Genomic DNA, 14,791 nt, shown 5'->3' with positions numbered 1-14,791 from the left:
CGCGGAGAGGGCGGGTCCGCTCCGGGGCCGGGGGTGGGTCCCGGGCGGGTCCGTCCGTCCCCCCGCGGGAGCAGCGGCGGCCCCGGAGCAGAAGGGACCCGGCAGAGCCGAGGGTTCCCCCGGTGCCCGCTCTCCCGCCGGGCCCGGTGCCAGTCCGTGCTGGGGGCTCCGCTCGCAGCAGCACTGGAGTTCGTGCACGGTCCCCCCTCGGCTCAGGGGCTTCCCAGCGTGCGCTGTTTTGGTGTTTTCTCGCCGCCGTGAGAACGGGCACGGGCATAAACCACTGCAGAGGCAGTTGCTCAGCACCAACCGCCCGATGCCTGGTCCCGAGCAGCAACACTCCCAGACGGCTGTAATCCCCTGGAAAACTGTCCCCCACACCCCATGGCATCACTGTCAGCATGTGAACTGGGGTAAGGCGAAGGGGAGACATAAATAAAAGCTGACGCAGCCGGGATCAGCTGTCCCGGCCGTGCCCGCCTTGCTGTCAGGGCAGGGGAGGCTGAGAAGCCCTGGACAGGGGCAGCACTGCCCAGCGACAGCTCAACACCCGTGTGTGATCAGTCTGCCTCAAAACAGAGGGTTCAGCCTTGTACAACGCTGACAACGCAACGGCTGGATCATAAATGCCGAACTGCAAAGTTGGACTCAAATTCTGAGGAGCTCAGGGCCAGAGGGAGCCCCCGGACCGGGAACCCTCAGCCCAGGGGGGCTCCGTCAGGGGGTCCCGCTAAGGGGGGGTCCCGAGGTCCCGGGTCAGAGAGATCCGAGTCACGGGGTCCCGGTCAGGGGGGTCCCGGGTCAGAGCGATCCGGGTCGGGGGTCCCGCTCAGGGGGCTCCAAACCTGCCGGTGCCGCACCGGTCACGTGCAGCTGCGGTCATGTGACCATGCAGCGCGGGGCCTCTTAGGGGCAGGGGTGAGCCAGAGCTGCGCAAGCGCAGGGCCTGCGGCAGGGGGCGGAGCTGCGCAAGCGCAGTGTCCCGCCCCGCCGGCAGGGGGCGGAGCCGCGCTGCCGCCGCCATGAGCGCGGAGCCGGAGCCGGGCCCGGGGCCGGGAGTAGGGCTGGACCCGGACCCGGCGCCGGGGCCCGCGCTGGACCCCGAGCCCCCCGGGCACCGCGATCCTGCGGGCCCGGGGCCCGGCGCGCCCGGGGGGCTGTTCGCGTGGCTGCGCGGGCGCTGCCTAGGCCGCGGCGCCGCCGTGGACCCGGCGCGGGACACGTTCGGCGCCATGACCGGGCTATACGGCGCCATCCAGCCCGCCGACTCCGTGTCCCTCAGCACCCGCACCCACGGCGCGGTCTTCAACCTCGAGTACTCGCCCGACGGGTAGGTGCGCGTGAGAACCCCGGCCAGGTGTGCCCGGGGCTCTGCCCATCCAGGTGTGCCCGAGATCCACATCCAGGTGAGCCCGGGCCTCTGCCCATTCAGGTGTGCCCTGGATCGACATCCAGGTGTGCCTGGGGCTCCCCAGGCCCAGAGGCCGCTCTGGTGACCCTGGGCAGAGCAGAGACCCTCCCTCTCCAGGACAGTCAGCCTCGATCCCCGCTGACGAGTGCCCAGCTCAGGCTGCTGCCAGGGCTCCCCTGGTGCTGCCAAATCTGTTTTACAAGGCTTTAGTGAAAAGCCCCCGCTGGGTTTGCAGAAGGGCAAATAGATATTCCAAATTAGCCTTTGAGTTGGTGTTACTGCAGTGTCAGAACACCTAGAGGGTGTGGGCAGGGGAACCCACAGCACGAGAGGTACCTGCCAGAGGGCAAACCCCCCCAACGCAGAGGTTCTGCTCCCTCAGGTCAGTGCTGACTGTCGCCTGCGAACAGACCGAAGTCCTGCTCTTTGACCCAATATCCTCAAAGCACATCAAGACTCTCTCTGAGGCCCACGAAGACTGTGTAAACAACATCAGGTAGGTCAGGAGGGGTGTTTTGCCACAGCTCAGCCATTATGCTTTCAATCCTCTGCCAGTCTCTCAGGACAGGGCAGAAAATAGTGGGAGCCTAAATCCAGTATTTTTATCATGCAAATTTTTTCCTTTAAAATCAGAATTTCTTCAACTGTTCTGCGTCTGTGAATTGATTTTGAGGGGTGAATTTAAGGTGCCTTCTTATAATATTGCAGCTACTCTTCAATTCTTAAAGCAAAAAAGAAAAACCCCCCCAAAAACCCAAAAACCGAAAACAACAACCAACAACAGAACAACAAAAACTAAACCCAAACCAAAAAATTCAAGAAAACTGCAGAACAGTCTGAGCGTTTCCCCTCAAAAGAGACAGATATGATATGGGGTGCCATGTTCATCAGATAAGTCAATGTTTTTCACAAGTTGGCTGTCCTTTTTACGAAAAAGACTGAAGTTTTAGGTCAGCTGGTTGTCTGTCAGGAAAGCTGAAGTAAAATGTGCGTCTGTCTGGCACAGAGGAACTGAACTCTGTTCTGCACACAGTTACTGCAGTGTTACCTGAAACCTTGTTCTGGTTAATGAGCAGGACTCCAGCCACTGTAGCACTGCAGAAATTCCTTGTAATAAACACCAAAAGTGCTTATTACACCAGAGTTTGGGATTTCTCCCATGGTGATTGGCTATTGTTAATTTTTCAGGGTTGTTGCCGCTTTTGTGTGGTGTAGCTCTGAGATAAAGGATGTTTAGTGGGTGTTTTTTGAGTGGGTGTCTTATCCCATTTACCTCAGGTCGGGCTTTTTTTCATTGAATGCTTTCATTGGGCATGAATTCCAAACATAAACCAGCATGCTTTGTCCTTCTAAAAGTAAATGCAGGCCCGAGTTCCAGTGGGAGCAGACGGTACTCAGCTTTAATTGTGTAGTGCCAACTCGGGGGTTTTGCCTGTTGATTTTCTTAGTGAACCAAACGACTTTTGTGTGTTCTCAGACAAGGTCTTGTCTTCACTCGGTGTTTTTGGAAAGCCTTGCATTTGCTTCAGTAACCTCTAGACTAGGTTTATTCGGCTTACTTCCTAGCTGTGCTAAGTCCAGCCCCTCCATCCGCACTGAGCTCAGTGTTGTCCAGAGAGGGAACGGGTGGAGTTACTGCTGGGATTCTGTCTGAGCGTATTGTCCACCAGTGGTTTGGCTCTTGTGTGATTTGTACATGATTCACTAACATACAAAACGCCTAAAACCCCCCAAACTAAAGCAAACTTTTTGCTGTGCCTCTGTGTGTTTATTCATTTGCTACTACAGAGGTACTACTGGTTCATATCCCAACAGTTCTTCTTTTATTGGAGATTTTATTGGTACGTATTCTGCTGTGTGTTTTGGGTTTTTTTTGTGTGTGGCTATTCTGTTTATCTCTGTGCTAGCTTACATTCCTGCCCAAGAGCATTTGCCTTGGAGAAGGCCCTGAACAGCTGCAGTGTTTCCCTGCCGTTCCCAGGTTTTTGGATAACCGACTGTTTGCGACGTGCTCCGACGACACAACGATTGCACTCTGGGACTTGAGGAAGCTGAACACCAAAGTTTGCACTCTGCATGGCCACACCAGCTGGGTCAAGAACATTGAGTACGACACCAACACGAGGCTGTTGGTGACGTCGGGCTTCGATGGAAACGTGATCATCTGGGACACCAACAGGTACCCTGATGTGTACGCTGTGTTTGCGCCGTGGCGTTTCTGCAGCACACCAGGACAGGGCTCTTCTGTACAAGGTGCAAACTCAAGGGGGGCTGGAATATGTTCTGAAACACTGGGAGTAGTGTATACCCCTTACCAAGAGCTTGCATCACCTCTCTGTAGTGATGTCCCATCTGTTAGGTCCAGTGACTGAAAGGACCAAATTTTTGCTGACATGCCAAAATGTAGTTCTTCCTTTTGGAAGTTCTGCCCTCGTTGTGGTCATATGAACTCACGAGTTCTGCCATTTCATTAAAAAGTAGGATAAAGACAGTGCTCCAGAAAGAGATTTTGGGGTGAACAAGGATGCTGGGCACACCTTGGACCCTCAGGTGCAGGACATCAGGGCCTGGAGTCAGGGCTGACCTTGGCCGTGCCCTGTGCTTGTGTTGCTGTCCAGGTGCACAGAGGATGGATGTCCCCACAAGAAGTTCTTTCACACCCGCTTTCTCATGCGAATGAGGCTGACGCCAGACTGTTCCAAAATGCTCATCTCCACCTCCTCGGGTTACCTCCTGATTTTACATGACCTTGACCTAAACAAGTCCTTAGAGGTTGGCAGCTACCCGATTTTAAGAGCCAGGAGGACCACGTCGAGCTCAGGTGAATGTTGTGGAGCGCTCTGGGGCAACCCTGTGTTAGAGGTGTTTTGTGGGGTGCTCTTGGCAGCATCCCAGGCGGGCTGGGCGTGCCTGTGGTGCTCACCTGGTGATGCTGTTTGCAGACATAACATCATCTGGCTCCTCCGGCCCTCGAGCTGTGGGTTCACCCTGTCACCAGCATGACTCGGGTCCACTTTCTGAGAAACACTTGTCACGGTCCTCCCAGCGAGAAGGTAGGACAAGGTCACCAAAAAAAGATAAATTAAAACAAATCATGGACTTTGACTTGTATCAGAAAAGGCGAGAGTGTGATAGTGAAAAACTGCGTTTTTGTCTCTATGGTTTTAAAAAAATGGTGTTGCTATGACTTCTGTTAAACCAATTAAATATCATTGCACACCAAAGCCTGGGGTTCTAATCAGGTTTTTTTCTAAGAAATCTGGTAACAGCAACAAGAGCTTTATATTATGTCAGTACGTTTTTGTTGTTACATAGAGGTGCTCCCTCTTCCTTGTGGTTTTTTCTTGAACAAAATTCATGTGAATGATCTTTAGGGGTAAAAACTGGGATACACTTCCAGAGAGTCAGTGTGAACTTGACAAATGGATGAATACTTGGCAAATTCCTTGCAATATGAAAAAGTATAATGTTAAGTTTTATGTGCATCATGGTGAGATGCTGAAACAGTGATGAAAGGAGGAGGCTTACCTGAATGATAGGGAGTGATCTACCTGTGGGTGAGGGGAACAAGGGAGACAAGCTTGCATGCAGCTGGGCAAATGTTGGAAGGAATTTTGAGAAGACATCATACAAGTTTGAGAATCAATAGTTCCTATAAAAACCCAACTCTACAGCTTTTGCTGTAGTGTAATGAAGAGTGGAAGTGTGAAAGGTTGACTCTGATGTGGTTGTTGGTGTGAGGTGGTTCTATGCAGGTTTTGGCACGCAAATTTCAAAAAAAGGAGCAGTTTGAAATGAGGACTGTGTTGGCTGTAGGTGTTGTGAAACTCCTCTGAATTACCCTGTCATAGTGGCGGGGTCTGTCCTGGCACTCGGGTGCAGCTGTCACAGGTGTGACCCCACTTCAGCGGCAGGACTGAGACTCACAGCTGATCCCCCTTCCAGGTGGATCACCCAGGAATAGCTTGGAGGTGTTGACACCAGAGGTTCCTGGAGAAAGAGATCGTGGGAACTGCATCACGTCGCTGCAGCTGCACCCCAAGGGCTGGGCCACACTGCTCCGGTGCTCCAGCAACACCGACGACCAGGAGGTACGGCCAGAGCCTCGTGTTCCTCCTGAAAACATGTGGGGTTACATGTATCAGACAAGTGTACTGGAATTTCATTGTTTGGAGGTGAATGTTCATGTGAATAGATTAGTTGGTCATGCTTACAAATTCTGTCATTTTGCACCAAAATTATGAAAAAAAATTTTTTTTTTTTTTTTTAATGATCTTCCTGGCAGAATCCAATTCCAACTTTTACTTGAAGTATGAAGTCACAAGACCAGCTGCAGCTCAGCTGCAAGCTGGAGCCCTTGGTCCCCCAAAGTGACCAACAATAGACAGTAATACTTGACCAATAATAAACAGTTTAGTTAATTGGATTGCTGATGTAAATCGAGGTTGGTTCGGTTTTCTTTGGGCTGGGTTTTTTTTGGTGTCTGTGTATTTGTTTGAGATTTTTTGTTTTAAGAAAGCCACTCTTTTTAATGGTAACCCCTTACAGAAGTTTAGAGGACTGAGTGGAAGCTTAGCAAAGTGGTTATAATCATTAAAGCTGGTTCTGTAGCAACCAAACCACTACATAGCACAGGATTTTTCCAAAATGCAAATGTTATATTGGGTCTGTTGGTACTGCTGATTGCCTGAGTTATAATTTCCCATAGTCCTGGAGTCTGCCTTACTCTCTCTGGTATTGTTCCTTTTGTGGGTGGTTCAGAAGAATGCATTGGACAGAGCTAGGAACACTTGGTCTTTTGGCTGAAATGGAATCAACACAATACAAACTTAGTCACTGACCTGGTTTTGAGATTAAATAATTAAGATCCCTGCCTGTCCCACGAAAAACAAGCTGGCTGTAGAGCTGTCTGTAACATTCCTTCAGAAATTGGTTTCTCCCTCATTTCTAGGTTCCTTTCCTTTTGAAGTCCAAGGAAATGGACTTCAAAATGCCAGTGGTCAGCTCTAAGTTACAGTTGAATGAGTTTGGCTTTACTGTAGATTTAATTTAAATATTTACTAAATTAGAGCAGGTGCCTGGCCAAAGGATTAGGCTTTGCTCTTTGCACATAAAAACTAGATTGAAAAGATGATATCTAGCACCCATTTAATTAAAAAAGCAGCTTTGATGCTGGACAGCTTTCAGAGCAAGGGAGATGCCGAGGCACTGGTCTGTTTTTGGTGCTCACTGAAGGGCAGGTCAGCAATAGCATCAGTCCCATGAACTGCTTGTTACCTGTCCAGGCTGGTGGGAGGGAATGTGTGTTTGCAGTGCTTTACTTCTCTTTCAGTGTCCCTTTCTCTGCCTCTCCCTTTAGTGGACTTGTGTCTATGAATTCCAGGAAGGAGCCCCGGTGCGCCCCGTGTCCCCGCGCTGCTCCCTGCGGCTGACGCACTGCATCGAGGAGGCCAACGTGGGCCGGGGGTACATCAAAGAGCTCTGCTTCAGCCCCGACGGCCGCATGATCTCGTCCCCGCACGGCTTCGGCATCCGCCTGCTGGGCTTCGACGCGCAGTGCCGGGAGCTGGTGGACTGCCTGCCGCGGGAGGCCAGTCCCCTGCGTGAGATCCGCTCCCTGTACTCCCACAACGACGTGGTGCTCACCACCAAGTTCTCCCCCACGCACTGTCAGATCGCCTCGGGGTGCCTTAGTGGACGCGTCTCCCTCTACCAGCCCAAGTTCTAGGCACGGCAGCAGGGCCTGCGCCTGGATGGTCGTGGGTTGTACTTCAGCTCTCTCCAAAATCTCTTGCTCTGGATGGGATCTCGGTTACTGTGGTCTTGGTACACGGCCCTGGAAGGATTTTCCAACCCAGCACCGTGCGGATCTTCCTCCTGCACCCACGAGCCTGCGGCCGTGTCCCAGAGCCAGTGGAGTTCTGCTGCTGCTGGTCCCGTGCCATCAAGTTGCTGTCCTGCTGTGTTTGTACCCTGATACTTGATCATTTCCTTTAGTGCAACTGGAATGAGCTGTTTGAGACAATGCAGAGGGGGCCCGGGTGCCTCCTGTCCCATAGGAGCTGGACTCTGCCTGACCTCTCCTTCCTCCTCTGTTGCTGAAGCAACTTGGTGGTGATTTGTAGATAATCAGCTGCTTGACTACATAAGCAACACAGTTACTGACATAAAAAAAAAAAAAGGAAAAGGAAATTTTACTTTCATTTCTATATGAATTTGGTTGTGATTGGCTAGAAGATTGAGTTACAGAGTGGCTCGGGGTGGGAGGGACCACTGAAGCTCATCCAGGCCCCCCCTTGCAGGCAGGCCCCCCTCGAGCCCCTCACTCAGCGCTGCGGAAGACCCTGACCCAGAGGAACTCTGATGGTTCGTGCAGTGGGGCAGCTCTGGCTCCTCCACTGCTGGGTTTCTGTTGTAGGGAGTTTTCCACATCATCCCACATCTGAAACACTATGGCTTTCTGCTGATGTTGGGGTGTTTCCCAGCTGGCTGTTTTTCCACACCTTGCCTGCACTCTGGCTGTGGGAGGAATTCATTCGGATTTGTCCATAGTACCACCAGGTGAGCCTTCCTTCACGTCTGCTCTCAGTCTGGGAGGAGTTTAGAAGCAAACCGGTCAACAGTGAGATCTGTCTGGATCTAACCAGGCTTTATCAGCAGGTGTGGAACACTGTAACATTCATCCTGGTGAAGGGTCTGCAGGGGAAACCTTATGAGGAAGGGCAGAGGGCACTTGGTTTATTCAGCCTGGAGGAGATTGAGGGGGTCCTCATTGGGGCCATCAGCATCCTCCCAAGGGGCAGTGGAGGGGCAGGTACTGATCTCTGCTCTCTGTGAGCAATGACAGGACCCAAGGGAACGGCTGGAGCTGTGTCAGGGAGATTTAGGTTGGATATTAGGAAAAGGTTCTTCCCCAAGAGGGTGGTCAGGCATTGGACAAGTGGTCATGGCCCCAAGGCTGCCAGAGCTAAAGGAGTGTTTGGACAACACTCTCAGGGACAGGGTGGGATTGTTGGGGTGTCCTGGGCAGGGCCGGGAGTTGGACTGGGTGATCCTTTTGGGTCCCTTCCAACTCAGTGATTCTGTGATCATACCCAAAGTACAAATACCAGGTTTCAGCCCCCGAGTTAATAGAGCCAACCTTGTAAATGCATAGGTATTTCAGTCCACATCAGTTATAATCTCTTCGCTTATGTGTTCCCAGATCAGGTTTTTTTTAGTATTTTACTAAAGTTTCACTGATCAGTCACACACTCAGTTCAGAAGGGAACTTCAGAACTTTACCTGAAAGAACTGTCAGCTTCTGGTGTTCAGGTTCACTGTCTGTGGCTCGACAGAGCACACTTGTTCAAAGCTGACTTTTACAAAGCCTTTTGCAAAACACGTTTGGGGATAAAAACAACATTTCTGGAGGTAAGAGAGCTGGAAGCATAAGCCTGAGGAACCTCCCGTAGCTTTGGATTTGTGCAGGCAGCATAGCATACCCTGGTGGTGCTGGAGAAATTATTGAACTTAAGGCTCTTCTGCATTATGAGAGAAAAAGTCTTAAATTTCCTGCTGTGGAGAATTTCTTTGGTAATAGGAAGCCTTCAGTATTTGGTGTTTGGTAATCTGAGGGCAAACGTCCCTTCTGTTGGCACCCAGCCCCTGTGAGCCTGAGCCTGCACCTGGGCATGTGGGTCTGGGGTTGTTGGAGCAGCTCAGGGTCAGCTCCCTGGGCTGTGGGTTAATGCCCTGGGAGGGAAGTGTGCAGGAAACCCAGGGACAGCTGTGGGATACAAGACTTTTATGCAAAGAAGGAGCTACAAGGAGTTTGTAATGGGCCAAGCTGTCTGGGGAAAAAACAGGTCCTGCCCCGGACCACTGTGGCTTTTCCCTGGGCAGTTCTCTCCCACTGCCAGGCTGCTTTCTCACCTTATTTGGTGTTTTCTTACACATCATGGAAGGGACTACAGGGACATTCGAGGGAGTTTCACAGTTCTCATGGACTTGCACAGTGTTTGTTTTGGAGGTGAAGGACCACCTGTGGAATCGAAGCATTTCTTTGGTGGGTCTGTCTGTCTGCTTTCAAGGCTGTTTTTGTTCTTTCCTCTTGGAACTTCCTCGGACTGGTGGATCCCTAGTGACTGTAATGCTATGCCTGTGAATATGCACTGAGTGTTTTTTAATTCTACCTCATGATACGCTGTGTTTTACACCAGTATTGTGCTGAGCATTGGACACTCACCTTTCTGTATGAAGAACTGTTACCCCAAAGTGACACATGTCACCACACCTTGATACGACCTGTGGTGGGCTGAGTGGCCCTACCCGGCTCTGGGACTGACAGCTCACCTGGTGAGGGGGTTTGGTCACCTTGATGCTTTTGTAGCGTGTCCAGCAGATGCATAAAACAACTGAATCTGTACATGTATGCTGTAGAAATGTTACTTTGTCCTTCTGATGACATTTGTAATAAGTTTGAATTAGAGTAACTAGGTAGTCTTAGACTTTGGTCATTTGATTGATTACTCCATTTCAACAACACTTGGAAGTTTTCCATGAAAGTTTTACCAAGTTTTGCCTGTGAAGTTCACTCCTGAGTGGTTCACAGCTGGCACACCTTGCAGTCACGTTGTAGTGGGAGGATTTTCAGTTCTCTTATAGTAACTTTACTGAAGCAATGAAGTTTTGTGTCCATGAGCTTTGAGTTATTTCCAAATAGTCAAAAAAAAAAAAAAAAAGGCTTATCATAGTTGTGTTTCCAAGGTTGAATGCTTAACCTTGAGAAGTGTATAAAACTGTGAAGAAGAGTTTTCAAGGAAGATGAGGGACTGCGCTGGCAGCCTCTGGGGGGTGGCTCACACCAGGGGTGTCTGTAAACTGGTGCTGCAGCACTTAAATTTCACAGCGTTTCTCCTGGGGACAGAGCTCTGTCTAGCTGTGCAGTGTGTTGTTAAATGCCTGTCTTTGTACTCAAGAACGTCTTTAGTGGAAGAATTCCTGCCTCTCCAGAGCTGGTCAGCAGCTGCAGATCTGTGGGGAGGCCACACCCAGCAGTGTCTGAGGAACCAGAGCTGTGCTGGAGCTGGTTCTGTCACATTCTGTGGCTGTGGCAGCACGTGCATGGCCAGAGTGTCTCCCAGTGTGGGGGGGAGAGGGGGAGGCCATCACTGGGGCCCTGTGGCCACACTCAGGTGTGTGCATGGGGGTGTCAGAGCATGCACAGCCACGGGCTCCAGTGCAGGGCCAGCCAGGGCAGCCCAGGGAGACACAGCACCGGCAGACAGAGCATGGGGATAAGAAGGAAAGCACAGCAATACAGACACACACACACACATATTCGTTTGCACTCCTGGAGTCTTGGGGTAAGGACAGTTCGATGCCTACTACCAGATTTAGAATGTAAACATCAGGTTTTTCTGGGGGCTTGGGGGAGGGGGTGGGGCTTGGTTGTTTTTGTTGGGTTTTTTTGTTTGTTTGTTTGTGTTGTGTTTTTGATTTGGGTAGCGCTGATGTGGAGAAGGTTATGACATGGTAGAACATGGGTCTGTTGCTTTAGGACGTAGAAACTCCTAGAAAACAGAAATACACTTGCCAAATGGAAGCTTTTAAAAAATCTACTTTACAGGATTATAAAAAATTGGAGTGAAAGGAAGAAGTCAACGGCCCATCCTGTTTTTGTCCTGCAGGAAACAGAAACATCTCATTTCCCGATCTTAGTCAAAGGTACATTTTCTAAAGCACTAAGTATCCTCAATTAAGTATAAGGTTTTTACTACAAAAACAAATTGTGCATGTAGAATATTTTGAAATACCTGAGATTTCATAGTAAAAACTGTAGCCTTTTAATACCATATATGAAGTATCAGAACTGCTCTGAAAGTATTGTACTTACAGCCGTACAGTAACTTACTATTTGTGGACTGTTTCTCTTGCTTGCATAATAAATATTTAATAATTCACTGAATTAAAATCTATTTTATGAGCTGTGTTCTGTAATGCTCACTGGTTCTTGCCTACCCCCTAAAACTGAAAGGAAAAAACCTCTTAGTGCTTATGTGCTGCAGTTCCTGTGTGTCACAGACGCAGCTCAGTGCTCTTCCATCATGTTTTTCTGAAAATGACGTATGAAAAGTCAAAACTGGACTCTCAGCCTCAGACCAGGTCTGCGCTATTTTGCTGGGGCTGAAAGCCACTGACTGGCTTTGGGCTTGTGCCAAACTCTCACCCTTGACACTTCAGCTTCCCCGACGTTACAGAAGCACAGAACATCTTCCACAGAGAAACAGGATGCAGATTTTGTTTTTATTCCATCAAGAAGTGATTACAAAAAAACCCAGCACACTGGTAAAAATCAGATTCCACCAGTAACAAATATCCAGTAAACATTTTATTTAGATGCAGATAATCACCACTGGGATACAGGAACTTGTGTTGTGCTGGCTGTGAAGCTCAGGGCTGTGTTTATGATTGCAACACACTGATTAGGATCAGTATTGGAAGACAGTTTAGCAAATGGAAAACTTTAATTTAGAAAAGCAATAGCCCCTCCAAAACTTACAAAAAGACCAAAATGAGACCAGTTTCTGAAAGCTTTGCTGCTCCGCATCATCCACAGTCTTTTGGTTTATATATATATATATATATAAACATACAGTTTAATAACAGGAAGTCCCCCAGGAGAATCAAATGCTTTTTGTTGAGACCCTCACCTGGCTCAGGGTCGTGCTTGCTTTTCTGTCCTTGTTTCTAAGGTCTGAAGTCTTTTATCTCTCAACTCTCACGTCTGTTAGACATGCAATTTTCACATTTCTGTCAGTCTTTTTCAGTACTTGCCCACAGAAGTCCTGAAACACATCTCCAAACACTCCACTTTCCTACCTCCCTGCTTCCAAGGTCGTCTTTGGCTTCCATCTCTGCTACACCTACAGACCTCCAACTGAAGCAGGTAATCCAGGAACCTCACCTTGTCTATGCCACTGTGTCTGACAGAACTTTCAGCAGCACACATCAAGCAGGCAGAACCCCGAGTTTTGGGTAAAAAATCACAAGATCCATAATTCCACAGAAGGAACTGAGAAAAGACAAGACACCACAGTGCAAAGAGCCGTGTGTGAAGTGCTTCAGCAGTTGCAGGAGCCTGAGTGTTCCGTGAGTGTTGGAAAGAGGGACAGCTTCTCCCTGGCCCCATAGCTGTAGGCAACAAAAATGTAGCAATGCAAAAAAACCCACCCAACGAAACCCCCCAAACAAAAAGATTAAGCAGAACAAACTCCGTGTTTTTTTACAAGGAAGGACACTTTAAAGCTTCAGTGAGTTTGCTGTTTCATTCCTTCTATTTTTCCCTTTTCCCAGGAAGGCGCACGTGCGCACGCACACACACACACACACACACACACACACACACACACACACACACAGAGATCCAGCTTGGGCTGAGGTCACATGGTCAGTGCCATGGCTGGAGGACACGGTCACTGCTGCAAGCAGCCTGAGGTGCAGCTGGGAGCTCTACACCTCAGTCATCCCCATCTGTGTCCTTTGAGCTTGACACAATGAAGACCCAAAGGGTCTGAAAAAGCAGTTCCAGAATCAAGACTTGGAAGTTGATCAGGCAATGGAATCAGTTTTCTTCAGCCTCTCCTTGATTCTCACGTTCTAAATGCAGGCAGTGGAGCACATCCCATCACAGAGAGTTAAGGAATTTTGGGAGTGATACTGAATAACAGACTGGTACAAGTATTTTTGATATTTGTTTTTAAACCTTGTATTTGCCTAGGAGCTCCGTTATGGGTAAACTCACCTGCCAGCAAAGGAATACTTTAAAAAGTTCATCACAATTGCACCAAGGTTTAAATTTATCACCATTCACCCCATAAATATGGAAGGCCAGGAGGAATTACCTGTCACGTGCACAGGCCCTGCTCCCTGGGCGTGTGCCCAGACACACCGTGAGTGCCAACGCCCCACAAGCAGGATGGGGGTCACAGCAGCTTCAGCAGGAACTCATAGGTGGCGTTGATGATCCCCCAGGACAGCACAGAGCGGTGGTAGTTCAGGTGGGCTCCTCTAAAGAGGTGCATCAGTTTCCTGTCACGCTCCAGCCAGATCTTCACAAGCACTTTGGAGAAGGACTGAAACTCCCCGCCAATCTGAGCCTGCATGCGAGTCTTTACCACATTCACTGGGAAGAACAGGAAGCCTAGCATGGCGCCCAGCAGCCCCCCGCAGATGAAGTCATTGACCAGGTGGGTGCTGTGCGAGGTCGCCTCGGGCAGACACTGCTTGATGGGCCCGCGCAGGCCGAAGAACAGCACGTTACTGGGCCCGTTTCGCAGCAGAATAGGCACCAGCCCCCGGTAATACTCCCTCATTCCATAGCCTTTCAGCACCTTGAAGGCCTGGTAAGTGTTTGTGAACTTATCGTGGTGTTTGTAGTCCTGGAGCAGTGTCTGGACGCGCTCGAAGGGCGTGAGCACGGCCTCAGTGGTGCCGGCGAGTGCAGCGGCTGCGCTGCGCGTCACCAGCTCTGGGGCGCGCGCGTGGCTGAGCAGCAGCGCCGAGAAGTCCTCGTAGAGGCCGAACATGAGCGCCAGGGTGGTGGTTTTCTGCAGCAGCGGGGGCAGGATGCCGCGGTACAGCGTGCGCAGCCCATCGCGGCGCAGCTGGCGCACGGCGTCCTGCATGCGCAGCCCGTACAGCTGCTGCCGGAACAGCACCTTCTGGATGGGGAAGGTCACCGCGATGTTGGTGAAGGCCGCGCAGTACCCGCACACGTAGTGCTTGCCTGGGGCCGCTGCCTCGCCGCTCGCGGGGTCCTCGGGCTCAGCACCTCCCAGACCCATCGTCCTGGCGTTCCTGTGCAGCGTCCTCAGAGCCTCCTCCCTGCACCAAAGACAACCAGGTGAGCGGGGCTGAGGGGCACCCTGCAGCCTCTGCCACGTCCCTGCATCACTCAAACAACCCCTCAACAAAGTCCCGCTGAGTTTGAAGGGGAAAAGCAACAAATGCCACATCTGATGGATGTTGCATCGTTTTCTGTTCAAGTCTCAGAGACAGTAAAAAGTAGTTCTGCCTTTCTTGGCACTTTTCAGTTAAAACATAAATAAATCAGGAAGGAAATTGAGATATGAACTCCTAGAGCGCTACACTACAGCCAATAAGCTTACAAAACAGATTTCCCTTGGAATTCCCCTGGAATTAGGAATTGTAACAGTGAAAAGTTGACCCTCACACTAACAAAACACCAAAATTAAATCCAACATGTGCAGCAGCACCACAAGACCTGATCCTTCCACTCTGCCTCTCCCTGCAGCAGAACACAACAGATAAATCACAACCTGTTGCAGTTTATCCCAGTCAGGAGCTGAGCACTTTCAGCCACTCCCTGTGTCTCAG

General features: G+C 50.3%; 2 protein-coding genes across 5 annotated transcripts in view; one reads left to right on the top strand and one right to left on the bottom strand.

The window, feature by feature from the left end:
- Positions 1–233: 233 nt before the first annotated feature.
- Positions 234–11,378, top strand: DCAF10 (DDB1 and CUL4 associated factor 10). Of its 4 annotated transcripts, XR_001875841.1 has the most exons (8): positions 1,207–1,330; positions 1,794–1,907; positions 3,393–3,590; positions 4,030–4,232; positions 4,354–4,464; positions 5,357–5,502; positions 6,771–7,972; positions 11,022–11,378. XR_001875841.1 is itself a non-coding variant. In XM_017821193.1 (7 exons), the coding sequence occupies exons 1-7, from the start codon at positions 385–387 to the stop codon at positions 7,137–7,139; spliced, it is 1,170 nt and encodes a 389-aa protein (XP_017676682.1). In that variant the 5' UTR covers positions 234–384; the 3' UTR covers positions 7,140–7,608. The 4 variants fall into 4 exon arrangements, 3 of the variants coding, with proteins under 3 accessions (XP_017676682.1, XP_017676683.1, XP_017676681.1); XM_017821193.1 differs by lacking the exons at positions 1,207–1,330; positions 11,022–11,378 and adding an exon at positions 234–413 and having other exon boundaries at positions 6,771–7,608; XM_017821194.1 differs by lacking the exon at positions 11,022–11,378 and having other exon boundaries at positions 1,206–1,330; positions 6,771–7,608.
- Positions 11,379–11,669: 291 nt separating this feature from the next.
- Positions 11,670–14,791, bottom strand: part of SLC25A51 (solute carrier family 25 member 51) — a 5,065-nt gene continuing 1,943 nt past the window's right edge. The window contains exon 2 of the mRNA XM_017821251.1: positions 11,670–14,278. Coding sequence (XP_017676740.1) covers positions 13,378–14,238 — 861 coding nt within the window. The 5' untranslated portion in view covers positions 14,239–14,278 and the 3' untranslated portion in view covers positions 11,670–13,377. The remainder of the gene's footprint in view (positions 14,279–14,791) is intronic.

The sequence above is a fragment of the Lepidothrix coronata genome, unplaced genomic scaffold, assembly GCF_001604755.1.
Source record: "Lepidothrix coronata isolate B3197 unplaced genomic scaffold, Lepidothrix_coronata-1.0 Scaffold89, whole genome shotgun sequence".
Taxonomy (NCBI): Eukaryota; Metazoa; Chordata; class Aves; order Passeriformes; family Pipridae; genus Lepidothrix; species Lepidothrix coronata.
The sequence above is the reverse complement of the archived record's forward strand: the minus strand, read 5'-3'. Positions and strand labels throughout refer to the sequence as shown.